The sequence below is a fragment of the Podarcis tiliguerta genome (assembly GCF_965153285.1).
Source record: "Podarcis tiliguerta genome assembly, chromosome: 9".
In the NCBI taxonomy this organism is placed as follows: Eukaryota; Metazoa; Chordata; class Lepidosauria; order Squamata; family Lacertidae; genus Podarcis; species Podarcis tiliguerta.
Window position 1 is genome coordinate 24,464,867 of NC_139542.1, and position 15,079 is coordinate 24,479,945.

At 43.2% G+C, this 15,079-nt stretch overlaps 1 protein-coding gene across 1 annotated transcript; it reads right to left on the minus strand.

The window, feature by feature from the left end:
* Positions 1 to 587: 587 nt before the first annotated feature.
* Positions 588 to 14,195, minus strand: LOC310657482 (uncharacterized protein; the record flags this gene model as incomplete). The annotated part of the gene is made up of 6 exons (XM_083398078.1): positions 588 to 1,180; positions 6,254 to 6,565; positions 6,941 to 6,968; positions 10,143 to 10,392; positions 11,403 to 11,532; positions 14,127 to 14,195. 5 exons carry the CDS (start codon positions 14,193 to 14,195, stop codon positions 6,494 to 6,496), a joined length of 549 nt encoding a protein of 182 aa, XP_083254204.1. The 3' UTR covers positions 588 to 1,180; positions 6,254 to 6,493.
* Positions 14,196 to 15,079: the final 884 nt, after the last annotated feature.

Sequence of the window (15,079 nt, forward strand, 5' to 3'; positions counted from 1 at the left end):
TTAACATATTTATAAATGACTTGGATGAAGGAATTGAGGGATGCTCATCAAATTTGCAGATGAAACCAAACTCTAAGATTCTATGATCCTATGAAATCTCTTGAGGATGAAGAAGTTGCCTACTCATGCTTTAAGTTACTTCTTTTAAGCATCCTGCCATGCTCACAGTTACTGCAGCCAAAGGGTGATTTCTACTCCTAGAGTCCTTTAAGTTTCATAAAGGTGATAGTTAATGATATGTCAGCCTGTGAGAGCGAAAAGTCTAAAGCTGCTATTAACCAGCCTGCTGTCACCACTTGAGAAATTTCCTTCTGTTTTCTTGCACCGTACCTTGCACTGCTGGTTGTTGAGCACTGTGAAAATTGTTGATCATCCCCACAACTACAATGTGGGAAAAGAATTGGCCAAGCCACACTGAATAAGCAATGGTGTATTTTAAATAAGAGCAACAGCTTAATAGCATTCTGCAGAAAATTGACCAAACCAAGCAGATTATATAAAACAGGACAAAATGCTGCTTTACAGTAGCTAATCCCCATGTTACTTTCCCTTTAAGACACGGACCTTATTGCAATTTATAAATGGACTACTCCTTTCATCACATTCCAAGGATTTCCCACGTTTCCTTAAATCCTCAGTTTATAAGTGGTCTAACTGAATCTTCTCCCTCCCTCCAACTGCTCTTTTTTAAAAATATAATTTTTATTAACAAACCAATCAAATCACATTAATTCCAAATTACAAAGCCAAATTTTTAAATTTTTGTTGGGGGTACCCATGCTTCGAGCTCCGAAAGGGATCCAAACATCTCTCTTGCTGCTGCTTTAATATTCACAGTTCTGTCCAATCTTCACTTTATTATTTTCCTCATCTTCTTCTTGTTATCATATATTCCTTTCTTTGTGACCTCTGATAGTGTCCACAAGCGGGTTGAAAACAAATGTTGTTATATCCTGTGTGAATTTTCCATTCCTCCAAGAGCCATATTCAGACAAACAGACGCCATTTCAACATTTCTGTACAAAGCATTCTTAAAGTCTGCCCATTAATCTTCGCAGGCCTGTCAGTCTCTCCTCAATTTTCTTAGGGGGTTCTCCAACTGCTCTTAGAGCAACACCGTTCAGTCACATTTCTACAATCTCCAGAGCCAATTGAAACAATGTGCCTCCTTTCTTCTTTCCTAATAATTAACATAGTGATAATAATTTATTAGTAGTAGAAATAATAATTTTCCAATAATTAACATATAATATATTTTATTCTATATCATCTCTTAATCCATAGACTTTATTTTATTCTATATCTCTTAATCCATAGACTTTACACTGGGTAGACTTTACAATGATGCTTTTGTAACTATAAAGAAGAGTGCACAAACAGAACTTCACACAAGCTGGCTCCAGATCCAAATATATAAGTTACTGTGATTGGCATGTAAAGTCCTAAATACTTCTCCCAGTAGTTCCCCAACATCTGCCAGTCTTCCATCCTGCCTAGAGAAAAGCTCCTGCATCAAAGGGGGGGGGGACCAATTTGTCCCATTTGTGTTAAGATGTCCATCCAACCTTTTTTAAAAAAATTTATTAAGGATTTTCTTGTTTTACAGAAGTAAGTGTAATGCCTCGTTGTTGTTTTTCCATGTAACATTTTTACAAATCCATTTCATTTGTTGAGGCATTAGGGGGAGAAGAAAAGAAAAAAGAAAGGGGGGGGGTGGAGAGAGGGAAGATGGATGGGGGTGGGGTCGGGTGGCGGTGTTTCTATTATGTTTAATGTATGTAGAGTTTGGTGTCATCGTTGCTTGTGTTGTTCACTTGTGTTCCTTTGGTGGTGAGAGAGGTTGGGGTTGGCCTAGGGTGTGATTGTTTGCTTGTGATTGGCTGTGGTGATCTTTGTTTTTGTGTGTGAGTGAGGTGGGTGGGTGTTTTGGATCAGGTTAGCCATATTGATTTGTATGCTGTTGGTGGATTATTGTCATTGTCCTGTTGGGCTGTGTATGTGATAAAGGGGACCCATACCAGGGTGAAGGCGTCTTCTTCTGTTTGTCCCCATGTCAGTTTCAGTTTATTAGTTAATTTTTCTAGTAGAGCTGTTTCCCATACTATTTGGTACCATTGGTCCGTGCTTACATCCAACCTTTTTTTTAAATATCACTTGGCAATCACAGAAGGCTACTGTAGGAACCACCCTCATTAAAGGTGGAAGGGAGGCAATTTGATGGGATTTTTTATTGGTTTTAAAGCTTAGGTGCTCCCTCTCAGAACACTTGAGATGTCTGTTGTAATATGTATGTGGTAATGTTTCTTAATAACCAGCAACAACCTATTGCAATAATGTGAAATTAGAGTTTGTTACTACTTGGCAAATTAGGGGATCAAAATAAGGATGTCATTGGTCTTACACTACTAGGAAAACACTCCAAGCTCCCTCTGCCATATGTCTCTCTTTGGAGCAGAAGTTGTGAGCATGTCAGAAGTGCAATGAGCTCCTGGCGGAACTGGAAGTGTTAGAGAGGAAAAGTGAGTGATGGATATGATAGCTGGATATCTTTCCCACAATGACAGCTCACCTGCTGTCAGGGAGAATGAAGGTCTTGAGAAAGGATAACATCACCTCACCTTCTATTCCCTTAGAAGGTACCCATTCCTTGGTGGATGCTAGTGTATCCTCATATGCTGAGGATACCTTTCTAGTGGGTAGTGGGATCATTGTTGTTGTTTAGTTGTGTCCGACTCTTCGTGACCCCATGGACCAGAGCACGCCAGGCGTCTTCCACTGCCTCCTGCAGTTTGGTCAGACTCATGTTTGTAGCTTCGAGAACACTGTCCAACCATCTCGTCCTCTGTCATCCCCTTCTCCTTGTGCCCTCAATCTTTCCCAACATCAGGGTCTTTTCCAGGGAGTCTTCTCTTCTCATGAGGTGGCCAAAGTATTGGAGCCTCAGCTTCAGGATCTGTCCTTCCAGTGAGCACTCAGGGCTAATTTCCTTAAGAATGGATGCGTTTGATCTTCTTGCAGTCCATGGGACTCTCAAGAGTCTCCTCCAGCACCATAATTCAAAAGCATCAATTCTTCGGCGATCAGCCTTCTTTATGGTCCAGCTCTCACTTCCATACATCACTACCGGGAAAACCATGGCTTTAACTATACGGACCTTTGTTGGCAAGGTGATGTCTCTGCTTTTTAAGATACTGTCTAGGTTTGCCATTGCCTTTCTCCCAAGGAGTAGGCGTCTTTTAATTTCGTGACTGCTGTCACCATCTGCAGTGATCATGGAGCCCAAGAAAGTAAAATCTCTCACTGCCTCCATTTCTTCCCCTTCTATTTTATCTATTATTTTATTTATTTATGTAATTTTATTTATACCCCGCCTTCCCCAGCCAAGACCAGGCTCAATTGACAGACCAGGAGAGAGACCTTGGGGTCATAGTAGATACCATACTTTTCTGTGTATAAGACTATGTTAATTTCTGATAAAATAATCTCTAAAATTGGGGTCGTCCTATACATGAGTAGTGCAGAGTGGGGATGGGGGATTGGTTTCTGCTGTGAGCAGGAGATTTTCAGCGATGATTGTTCTGTTGATTGGTGGCTGTGACAAGGGCTGCTGTTGATTGGCTGGTGCTTTGGCAATTGGGCTGGTGACTGGAGGCTGCTGGTTGCGAGCAGGCAGACGATTTAAGGCCTATGTGATGCGTGTGAGAGATTGGAAGTGTTGGTCAGGTGGGTGAGCAATTTTCGTTAACTCCCCCCCCCCCCAAGCTCAACATCTGTGGGCAATCTCCTTCTATTTTATTAATTTTGAGTTCCCCCCAAATAGTCTTATACACAGGGGGCATATTATACACATAAAAATACGGTAATTCAATGAGCATGTTGACCCAGTGTGGCAGCTGTGAAAAAGGCAAATTCCATGCTAGGGATCATTAGAAAATGAACTGAAAATAAAACTGCCAATATCATAATGCTGTAGTACAAATCTATGGTACAACCATATTTGGAGTACAGTACTCCTGTTACTACCTGGGAGAAAAGCCAAGAACCAAAATGAAGGGGAAATCTAAGCAAGCATCACATAAGTTGGGTGTGGACAGCAGTTGCTGAAGAGTTAATGAGTCAGATTTTAGCATATCTAGATTAAATATATAGATTTAGCACATCATATTTCTACTTCTAGGACTTTTATCTTCTCCCTACTTTTCTTTGACTCTTTTGTTTCTGTTATGTACTGAGTTGAATAGAATCCAAAATGCAGCAGTCTGATTGGTCCTAGAACAATGCAGCAGCATGATTGGTCCGCAGGAGCCACCCAATCCAGCTCCAGGTGGAAGTGAATCCACAACCTGATTGGCCTACAGGAGAATCCCGGAATTAGCCAATCACATGGGGCCCAATGTGTAAACAATGTATATAAAGCAGACATCCTGGGGGAACTTCCATTCCTCCTCACCACTATGAGCTGAATAAAGAGCATGAAATCCACTCTTGACTCCGAGTATATTTCAGTTTCATTATATCATGCAATGCTCCAAGCGTGTAATACCTGATGGCCCATCTAGTCCAGCATCCTGTTCTCACAGTGGCTGATGAGATGGCTGTGGGAAACCAGGGAGCAGAAACATGAGCACAGGAGCATTCTCCCCTCCCATGGGGAGCAACTGGTATTTGGAAGCATTGCTGCCTGCCTCCAGCTGTGGAGGCAGAGCATAGCCAGCACGGCTAGTAGCCATTGATAGCCCGTGTGCTCTGGTTCCATCACGGTGTTCTGTTGCGCCAGAACCAGTTTAGTCATGCTGGCCACATGACCCAGAAAACTGTCTGTGGACAAACGCCAGCTCCCTCGGCCTGAAAAGCGAGATGAGCACCGCACCCCATAGTTGCCTTTGACTGGACTTAACCGTCCAGGGGTCATTTACCTTTACCTTTTACCTTCTCCTCCATGGGTTGGTCTAATCCTCTTTTAAAGCCATCCAAGTCAGGGGCCATCACTGCCTCCTGGGGGAGGAGGAGGAGGAGGAGTTTTGGATTTGATATCCTGCTTTATCACTACCCGAAGGAGTCTCAAAGCGGCTAACATTCTCCTTTCCCTTCCTCACCCTCAACAAACACTCTGTGAGGTGAGTGGGGCTGAGAGACTTCAAAGAAGTGTGACTAGCCCAAGGTCACCCAGCAGCTGCATGTGGAGGAGCAGAGACGCGAACCCGGTTCCCCAGATTACAAGTCTGTCGCTCTTAACCACTACACCACACTGGCTCTCTGGGGGAGCGAGTTCCATAGTATGACTATGTGCTGCGTGAAAAAGTACTTTCTTTTATCTTCGAATATTCAACTTCATTGGGTGTTCATGAGTTCTAGTGCTATGAGAGAACCTTTTTCTGCCTACTTTCTCTATGTCATGCATAGTTTTATAAACTCCTATTATGAGTCCACTGCACCAGGACCCATTCTTCAGGAATGCTGTGTACCTGTTCCTACATTCCTGTGATCGGAAGGTCAGACAAGGTGCTCCCGACACCCAGCCCATGCAGGCGCTAAAGACGTGGGCTGTACATGTGTACGGAAACAATTTCCTTTTTGAGGTGAGGTTACTAGATGGGCCGTTCGCCTGATCCAGCAGGCTATTCTTATGTTTGTATGTTGATGGGAAGTTTTGTTTCTGCACATACGTTTGACAAACCCACCTTAGAATGTTCAGTTCCCTGACCTGTTCTTAATGCATGGTTGACCACATCTATGAATGCGATGGTTATGCCCTTTTAAGTTTTGCTATATCAATCAATAGTAACCGTTTAACAAGGAGGTTTTCATACCTGTCTAACTCTGTGTTCCTTTCCCAACCTTTAATCTATTGATGATTAATGTCTATATGCAGCCTATATGCAACCCTTGCTTTGTCTTTGTGTTAACCAATCAGCAACAAGCACATACGTGGCAATGCTGTAATATTCAATAAAAGGGACTCTCTGAGACATGCTCGAGAGATGCCTCCCGTATGACACTCGTCACTCGTCTGTCGTTTATTTCAACCCAAGAGTATGTGGTCAAGGTCTATTGTATACAGCAAGGATGTCCAACCAGTAGATCGCAATCTACTAGTAGATCCCTGGCTGATCCTGGTAGATCGCGGGGATCCTTATTGTGTACAAAAAGTTAGGGGGGGGAGCAAAAAAACCTCTGTGCAATCCTCCCCTGAAAAAGTTCAACAACTCTGGGTACTTCCCGCCTAAAAAACAATTTTGGGGAATCCACCCACCCCATGCACGCTCCTTCTCCCTCCAATGACAATGGTTTTTTTTTCATATACTGGGAGTAGATCGCAGTCTCTTGAGAGTTGGACATGCCTGGTATACAGTAGATGAGCTACTGAGGTGCTGAATGATTCTGCAAGGCCACCTAGTGGGACAGATGGAGAATATTATGCACAGAACACCTGTTCAAATGGCTACACATATAAAGTGCATTATAATGTGTAGCAGGTACAGTGGTTTCGTCCCTATAACCCCTCTATGAGTCCTTCAGGACATCTGTGAGAACCAATAAGAGCCATGGAAATTCCTGGGAGTACCTGAAAGAAAAACCAAGAATCAGAATGCAAGAGAAATCTAAACAAGCATCACATAAGCTGGGTGTGGACAGCAGTTGTTGAATGAGTCAGATTTTAGCATATCTAGATTACAGGCATTAAAGTACTCATGTTTACACTTCTATGACTTTTACCTTTCCCCTACTTTTCTTTAAGCTCTATTTTATTTCAACAGTTTATATATACTACTTAACAACATAGCTTTTAAGCTGTGTATAATTAGGTTACAAAAGAGACACGAAAGCTCAGCTAATATTAAGCAGAAAGTCGGAAGGCTGCAATAAGTCTCACCGGGGAAAGATGGTGGTTTCTTTGGCTTTGCTCATATACAACAACCAGAATTTTAAGTGAACTTACATAATATTCAGTTGTAGAACTGTTCCATCTAGAAGTAGAAAAAGAGATGGGCACAATCTATAAATACCTAAACTGTAGACCAGATAATAACCTAGATCCCCCTGCATAAGCCATCCAAAGCTGGAGAAAAATGCACATCACAGCTGAATATCAAGAGGGAAATTGTGAGCTCACAGAATCGGAGCTGAACAATTCATTATATCCATTGAGAGGGAGAAAAGCTGTTAAGTGGAAATCTCGCTTTGACAGCAAAGGTGCTAAAATTACAGCAAGAATCTAAGGGTTTCTACAGGAACGTCTTCCTTCTGAATGATGACAGCTCAGCCCTTTAATTGTGGGGGAAGTTTCTCCAGTCTGCACTACTGCAGCTGAGAACCCAGTTATTCCCTGTTATTCAAAGTGGCTCCCTCCTTAGGCAAATGAAAGCTGCCATTTGTCTAAAAGCTTATTCTGGGAGGCAAATCACACCTATCAGTTAGACTGGATATTGAGTATGAATGTGGACAAAATTCTGCCCATCCAGAACACCACGTGTGCACTTTACTAAGGCTTTACAATGTGTGTCTTTTTACCTCTCCTTACAGTTTAGCATTGTACACCAGTCCGTATACTGATTCAATCGCAGTGTAAAAAAAGGCACCAAGGGGCTGTGTTGTTCGTTAACATACACACCCACTAATGCTCGTTTGTAAGAAAAAAGATGGAAACTTACAAGTGTGGCAGGTTCCACGTGTGCCAACTGAAAGTCGGTTTTAGAAATTCTCTGGGTTAAAATTGGAAGGGAGGTAGACCTTCCAAGGTAAGAGGGAGGCAGAGTCACTGCCTCTCAGCCTAACCTACCTCAAAGGGTTGTTGTGGGAATTAAATGAAAAAAGAGTGTGCCTCCTTGAGCTCCAGGAGAAAATGATGGGCTGTAAATGCAATAATAAAGAAACAAATAAATTTCACTGTAGTTCCAGAAGTGGCTTCTTGCATAATGTGAAAGCTCAAATATTATGTGGAACTTTAGGGGAAAGTCATGAAAACAGAATAAACTGTCATGTAAATTCAGTCTAGATGTGTCGATTCAGCAGGCCCTTCTTATATTCTCATATGGAGTCTAGGGGGGAAAATCTGACCAAAAGGAGGAAGTCCAAGAAGACTGGTTGGATTAGCATTTCCACACTGTTTGCCTCTTATTTGTCCTGGGTTATTTCTTTTATGGTTTTCCCAGTAGTGATGTATGGAAGTGAGAGCTGGACCATAAAGAAGGCTGATCGCCGAAGAATTGATGCTTTGAATTATGGTGCTGGAGGAGACTCTTGAGAGTCCCATGGGCTGCAAGAAGATCAAGACTATCCATTCTTAAGGAAATCAGCCCTGAGTGGTCACTGGAAGCACAGATCCTGAAGCTGAGGCTCCAATACTTTGGCCACCTCATAAGAAGAGAAGACTCCCTGGAAAAGACCCTGATGTTGGGAAAGATGGAGGGCACAAGGAGAAGGGGACAACAGAGGACGAGATGGTTGGACAGTGTTCTCGAAGCTACAAACATGAGTCTGACCAAACTGCAAGAGGCAGTGGAAGACAGGAGTGCCTGGCGTGCTCTGGTCCATGGGGTCACGAAGAGTCGGACACGACTAAACGACTAAACAACAACAATTTCTTTTAGAATTGAACAGACTGCACGCAGCTGCAATATTTCCCTGTATTTAATCTTCACTAGGGGGAAAAAAGAACACAATTTTCTGTATGTTTCTGATCATCTCCACTTCTCACATCATATTGCAGCAGCTGTTAGGAAGGCAGAAGGTTGAGTCATACCCCCCAGTGAATGCACACCCGTTCCTTTTGTCAGTTTTAGTTAATGGGACTATTTCCTTCCATGCCAAAACTTCAAAAGTCCCTTGTTAACGGTGAGTCAGAAAAGGGAAATAAAACAAAAAAAGAAATTGGGCTAGATTTCCCCATATTTCATCTGAAGTTGTGTATCTGCTGACACTAATGGGATTGGCACAGGGCAGCATCATCTCTGATGAGACATTAGAAGCCATTTGCAAATCTCTAGGTCTGGGGTAGAGATGGATGGATTCATCAAATTCAGTTTCTCATTTTCCCAGCCTTAAAATTCAGTTCACTCCAAGTATGCACCAGTTGGTGGTTTGTTTGTTTTTTAAGGCCTCAAAAAAATTCACTAGTATTTTTATGTACATGTTTATGTATGATTTTGCCATATACATATACATCAATTCAAAAGCATCAAGGTGCTGGAGGAAACTCCTGAGAGTCCCATGGACTGCAAGAAGATCAAACCTATCCATTCTTAAGGAAATCAACCCTGAGTGCTCACTGGAAGGACAGATCGTGAAGCTGAGGCTCCAATACTTTGGCCACCTCATGAGTAGAGAAGACTTCCTGGAAAAGACCCTGATGTTGGGAAAGATGGAGGGCACAAGGAGAGGAGGACGACAGAGGACAAGATGGTTGGATAGTGTTCTCGAAGCTACCAGCATGAGTTTGACCAAACTGTGGGAGGCAGTGGAAGGCAGGAGTGCCTGGCGTGCTCTGGTCCATGGGGTCACGAAGAGTCGGACATGACTAAACAACAACAACATACATATACATATACATATACATATACATATACATATGTGCATGCAATGAATGTTCCTTAACATAATGCATTTTTGTATGCTATTTTCACCCATATTTGCATTTCTGTGCACATTTCCCCCAATAGATGTATCTTTGTACACATTTATGGCTGGAGAACGGCATCACAAAAGGATAGGGCCATTTTGTTTAGTGCCTTGTTTTGAGAAGAGTGAATTAGGTAGGTGAACAGAACCAATTTTCTCCTAGTCTGAGAAGTGCACATTAAAATGTGAATGTAACAAATTCTTCCTCATCCCTAGAGGAAGCGGGGGACCTACTCAGGGATGAGGGACACTCAACTCCTGAAACCTAGACCTGGCAGTGGTAAGCATGCCATTAGCAATATATTTTCCTGTCCTCCCTTTTATTCTCTTTTCCCTTTCAGTTTAGGGAACAAGTTCTGTAAAACCTGAAATGCAGCTCAAGGCACCATGATCTTATATCGACACTGTGTTGCGGATCCAGTTACATTCTCCCCCCTCCCCACCTTAAAAGTGCATACAATTATTGGAAAATTAGAGGCAGGGAGTAATTATTATTTACTTATTCATTATCTTTCTAGACCTACCTTTCATTGGCCAGGAGGGCAGTCGTACCTTGGACGTCAAACGCCTTGCGACTCGAACGTTTTGGCTCCCAAATGCCACAAACTCGGAAGTGAGTGTTCTGGTGTGCAATTGTTCTTTGGAACCTGAATATCTGACGTGGTTTCTGCGGGTTCCCAATCAGAAGCCATGCCTTGGTTTCCAAACGTTTTGGAAGTCGAACGGACTTCCGGAATGGATTCCATTTGACTTCCAAGGAATACAACTGTATTCCTATTAAAGCAACAACAAAAACAAAAACAAAATATTAATAATAAAAGCAAAGAGAGCTTTCCATTTCCTTGTGCAACTTCCTTAAATCGTGGATCAGTGAATTTTCCTACATCATGGTGGTGTAGCTGATTGTTCCTCTTACCACCCCTTTGTTCCAAGGCTGTGTTCATTGTCTTTGTTACCACTGACAACGGCGACCATTTCAAACTCTGGCTGGGATCATGGGACGGTTCCCTATTGTCTCAACTCATTTATTCTTCCAAGCCTTCACTGGTGATTAATACAGGCTTATTCTTAATTTGTATGCTCTGAATTTACTTTAAATCGTGGTATAGATGTTGGTTTTATCGTGATCTTAACATGGCACTGCTCATTGCCACTTTCTGATGTTGAAACCAACAGCGCCTAAAAGATAGTGAAAAATAAAACAATTTGAGCAAATTGCTATAAAGAAGGTTTCTAGGATTCTTTTTCCTTTTCCTTTTTTTAAAAGCAAATGAGGTTTGGCCTTGCCATGACCCAAAGAAAGCGTTTAAGTGATGAGATAAAGCATTCGTTTGTTATATCCGAATTTTGATTGGGGGTGTCCTTAACAGCTAGAGGACAAATGCTCTTCTGTGTTCACGCAGATGACAATTCTTCTATTCATCTCCTTGCGCTTCCCCTCCTCCACCCTGTAACATGCCACCCTTCTCTTATCACTTGGAAACCACCAAGCCCTTGCATAATGCCAAGCATGAGTGGCCCTAAGTATGACTACTTTCACAGATCAGGGAATTGTTGACTCTTCCAAGCTTCTGCCGGGTCAATGGTCTGAGAAATGGAGCTTTCAGAGTCAGTTCTATGAGGATCAAAGGCATGAAGCAGAAGAAAAAAATGCCAACAAGAGGATCTACAGGTGGCTAAAGTCCCTTCAGGTATTATTAACCTGCAAATATACGGGAGGCAGAACCCACTTCCTCCATCGCCAATCATGCCATGTTTCAGCAGCGAGCCCTGAACATACTTACCAGTCTTGCTGTGATCAGGAACCGTGATTGCACTGAGTTCCTGGTCACAACAAACCAAGAAAGCTTTGGAACTGGTGGATGATTGGGTCCCTAACTCTCTCTCCCTTTTAGGATTGGCCCATAACTTCCTCTGGATTCAGCCCTGTATGTCTACATCAGGCTCTCCTCCAAGTTGGTCCATCCAGATGCTTTAGAATACAAATCCCATCAGATGAGGAGTTGAAGTCCAAGCCATCTGGAAGGCACCAATTTGGGGGAGGCAGGTCTTCAGTGTTTCAGAGGGATGCAACAAAAAGAAAAGAAAAATGGAAGCAGACTGATGAACTAAACAAGCCTTTGGTTCGACACAGCATGGGAATTCTTACAAGGTCATAATTTACTAGGCAATGGATTCTTGTCAAACGGTCTCTGCACACTGTGTGAAAGCGTATGCTTGTTCATTTGTGCAGCTCTTCTATTGTGTACAGAGACTATACATTTGTTGAGTAACATGTGACCACCCCCAGCTTGTAGACAAAGTCTGATTGGTTTTTCTCTTGCCCCATGCTTTCCCCAGGAAAACCTGCTCTTTAGTATTAAATTGGAGCAAATGATAATCTGGGGAAAACTTGATTGATGTTTGTTCCAATCCAGCAGTAAAGATGGAGGTTTCCTGGGAGAAGGCAGCAGGGCATGGGCATGTCTGGATGAACCCTCTGCTTTGTCTTTAGAACCTTCAAGAAATTTAATAACTCATTACAGGCCCAAAATATACACAGTGTGATTTATTCATCCCACATTTTCATCTTTATTCATTTTCTAGTACTCCATAATTACACACAGTCAAGAAAGCCTAATAAAACAGCTTTTCACTCCAATGGGCACTTTTTCCTGACAGACAATGTCTAAACAAATTAGCAAATTTATTTTTCTCTCTCTCTCCTTGATTTTATACATATATATATTTATATTAAAGAAGATTTTTTTTGTTGGTACAAAAGCCGTTGAGTGCATTCAGAATTGCAAAGAGCTAAGGAGACTGAAAGGGACGCGGTTGGCGCTGTGGTCTAAACCACTGAGCCTAGGGCTTGCTGATCAGAAGGTTGGCAGTTCAAATCCCCATGATGGGGTGAGCGCCCATTGCTTGGTCCCAGCTCTTGCCAACCAAGCAGTTCGAAAGCACGTCAAAGTGCAAGTAGATAAATAGGTACCACTCTGGGGGGAAGGTAAATGGCATTTCCGTGTACTGCACTTCGCCAGAAGCGGCTTAGTCATGCTGGCCAGAAAAGCTGTCTGTAGACAAACGTCTGCTCCCTCGGCCAGTAAAATGAGATGAGAGCCGCAACCCCAGAGTCGTTTGCGACTGAACTTAACTGCCAGGGGTCCTTTACCTTTTAAGGAGACTGAAAAGTAGGTGGGGGTGCATGCTCAGGTGTAAGACCCTTCAATTGAAATATATCTGTGATTTTCTTTCAGACTTGACAGATGCACTGCGGAGATCTTTAAACAGCATTATTTGTAACTGCTGGGGAATCAATAAAGCTACCCATCTAGCAAGCTTGACTGAGCTGTCAGCTAAGAGCATTCCACTCTTGATTTATTCTGATGAATTTTATGCTTATACAAATTGACACAGATGTGAGTTGTTCATGTCATCAAGGGTTTTTCAGTTTTTGTTTTTGTATTTCTCCCAGAGAGAGGCTAGTACTTTCAAGTCGACAACAGGGCAAAAGGTGGTGCTGCTGCTGCAGAGTGGGGAAGCCTCATACGCAGTCTATTGAACTGATGCTAAAAGGAATTGCAATGGGCCCAGCCCATAATGATACATGGGGAAATAGGGAGGTGACTCAGGCTTAGGGTGAAATCTACAGTCCCTAGCAGTATGCCTTGGGGAGGGAGGCACAGGATATAGAAGACTTGACTTAGGATTGGTGAGAAAGGTCTATAGCTCAGAGGCAGAGAATCTGCTTTGCGGGACTACCGCTTTGTCACCCACACAGCTCAGAGCGGGGTACTGCTTGTTACCCACTGTCTCCCAATCTGCTGCCAGGGGCACATGTCCCCCTTTGCTCTCTCTTAATCTGGCATCGAAACTGGTGGTTAAAGGTGCTCTCCCAATTTTGCTGCCACTGTTATTTGGACGCAGAGAAATTTCATGCAGGCTTATTGCTCTGCTTGTTGTTGTTGTTAGATGACAACATGTCCCTGCGTCCAGATTGTGGAGGGCCCTTGATCAAGAATGCTCTCTGGTAAAGGAAAAAGTAAAGTTAAAGGGACCCCTGACCATTAGGTCCAGTCGTGGCTGACTCTGGGGTTGCGGCGCTCATCTCGCTTTATTGGCAGAGGGAGCCGGTGTACAGCTTCCGGGTCATGTGGCCAGCATGACTAAGATGCTTCTGGCGAATCAGAGCAGTGCATGGAAACGCCGTTTACCTTCCCGCTGGAGTGGTACCTATTTATCTACTTGCACTTTGACGTGCTTTCAAACTGCTAGGTTGGCAGGAGCAGGGACCGAGCAACGGTAGCTCACCCCGTCACGGGGATTTGAACCGCCGACCTTCTAATCAGCAAGTCCTAGTCTCTGTGGTTTAACCCACAGTGCCACCTGCGCCCCTCCAACAATCCCCTGATGAAAATTGGGAGGCCCGTCTTTTGGTGCCGCCCTGCTGAGTGTGTTGGGCCTTTGGCTTAACAGGTCTCCTCCTTGCACTCTTATCCTCTTTCCTTGCTTTTGTTACCGCTCACCTGCTTGGCTAGAAAAGAATAGCAGGGGCCACAGTGCTGGTGTCTGACAAAGGACTGTACCTCCTCCATTGTAGTGCAGGCGTCTGCAGATGCTGTAAGATGCGTTTGTGTGGCTGCCACCTAGTGGCCAAAAGGCAGCAGTGTTTCTTGAGTAAAGGTGGAATTCTGCATGCTCGAATCCTGTGGTTCCAAGATGGATGCCAGACTAAAAACTGCACAACAGAAGCCAAGCAATAAAAACAGTTGTTGCTCATCTTACTGGTGTAGCTTTCATATGTTATAGATGCCTGACAGTGGCAGCCCCTGGACATGTTCTTTTCAATCTAGAGCATAGCTGTCAACGTTTCCCTTTTTTAAAGGGAAATTCCCTTATTCCGAATAGGATTCCTCGCAAGAAAAGGGAAAAGTTGACAGCTATGATCTAGAGGCCTCGTCGGGCATTGAGTTTGGGGACACGCCACACTGATCCCATTATCTCGCCCAATGCCTCTTTGCCCTGTATGATGTTTATGGAGGGGAGGGGACATAGCTGTTTCTGTATATAGAAAATGCCGAGCTTGTAACTGCCAAAGGTTAAATATTCAGACAGAGATGGTCTTTGTTCTGGAAAGTGGATGGGAGGCAAATTATTTACGCCTAGGCCTTTGATCATGATGCGATTCAATTCCTGGAGACAGAATGTTCTGGGAGATCTGTCCTTATCTATCTGGCTTCTCCTCCTCCTCACCTGGCTCCAACTGTGTCCATTCTACAAACTAAACTATCCTTGTTCAGTTGGAAATCCAAACATTTTCTCCTTTGTTTCTGTTCATAAAGACCAGCGTATATCTGAAACAGGGGATAGTTTCAGAATGGCATTAAAAGAGGATTTGACAAATTCAGGATCCAGCAGGGCTCTTCTCGTGTACTTATGTTTCCCCCTGATTAAGCAGTCAATAACATTCAAAATCACT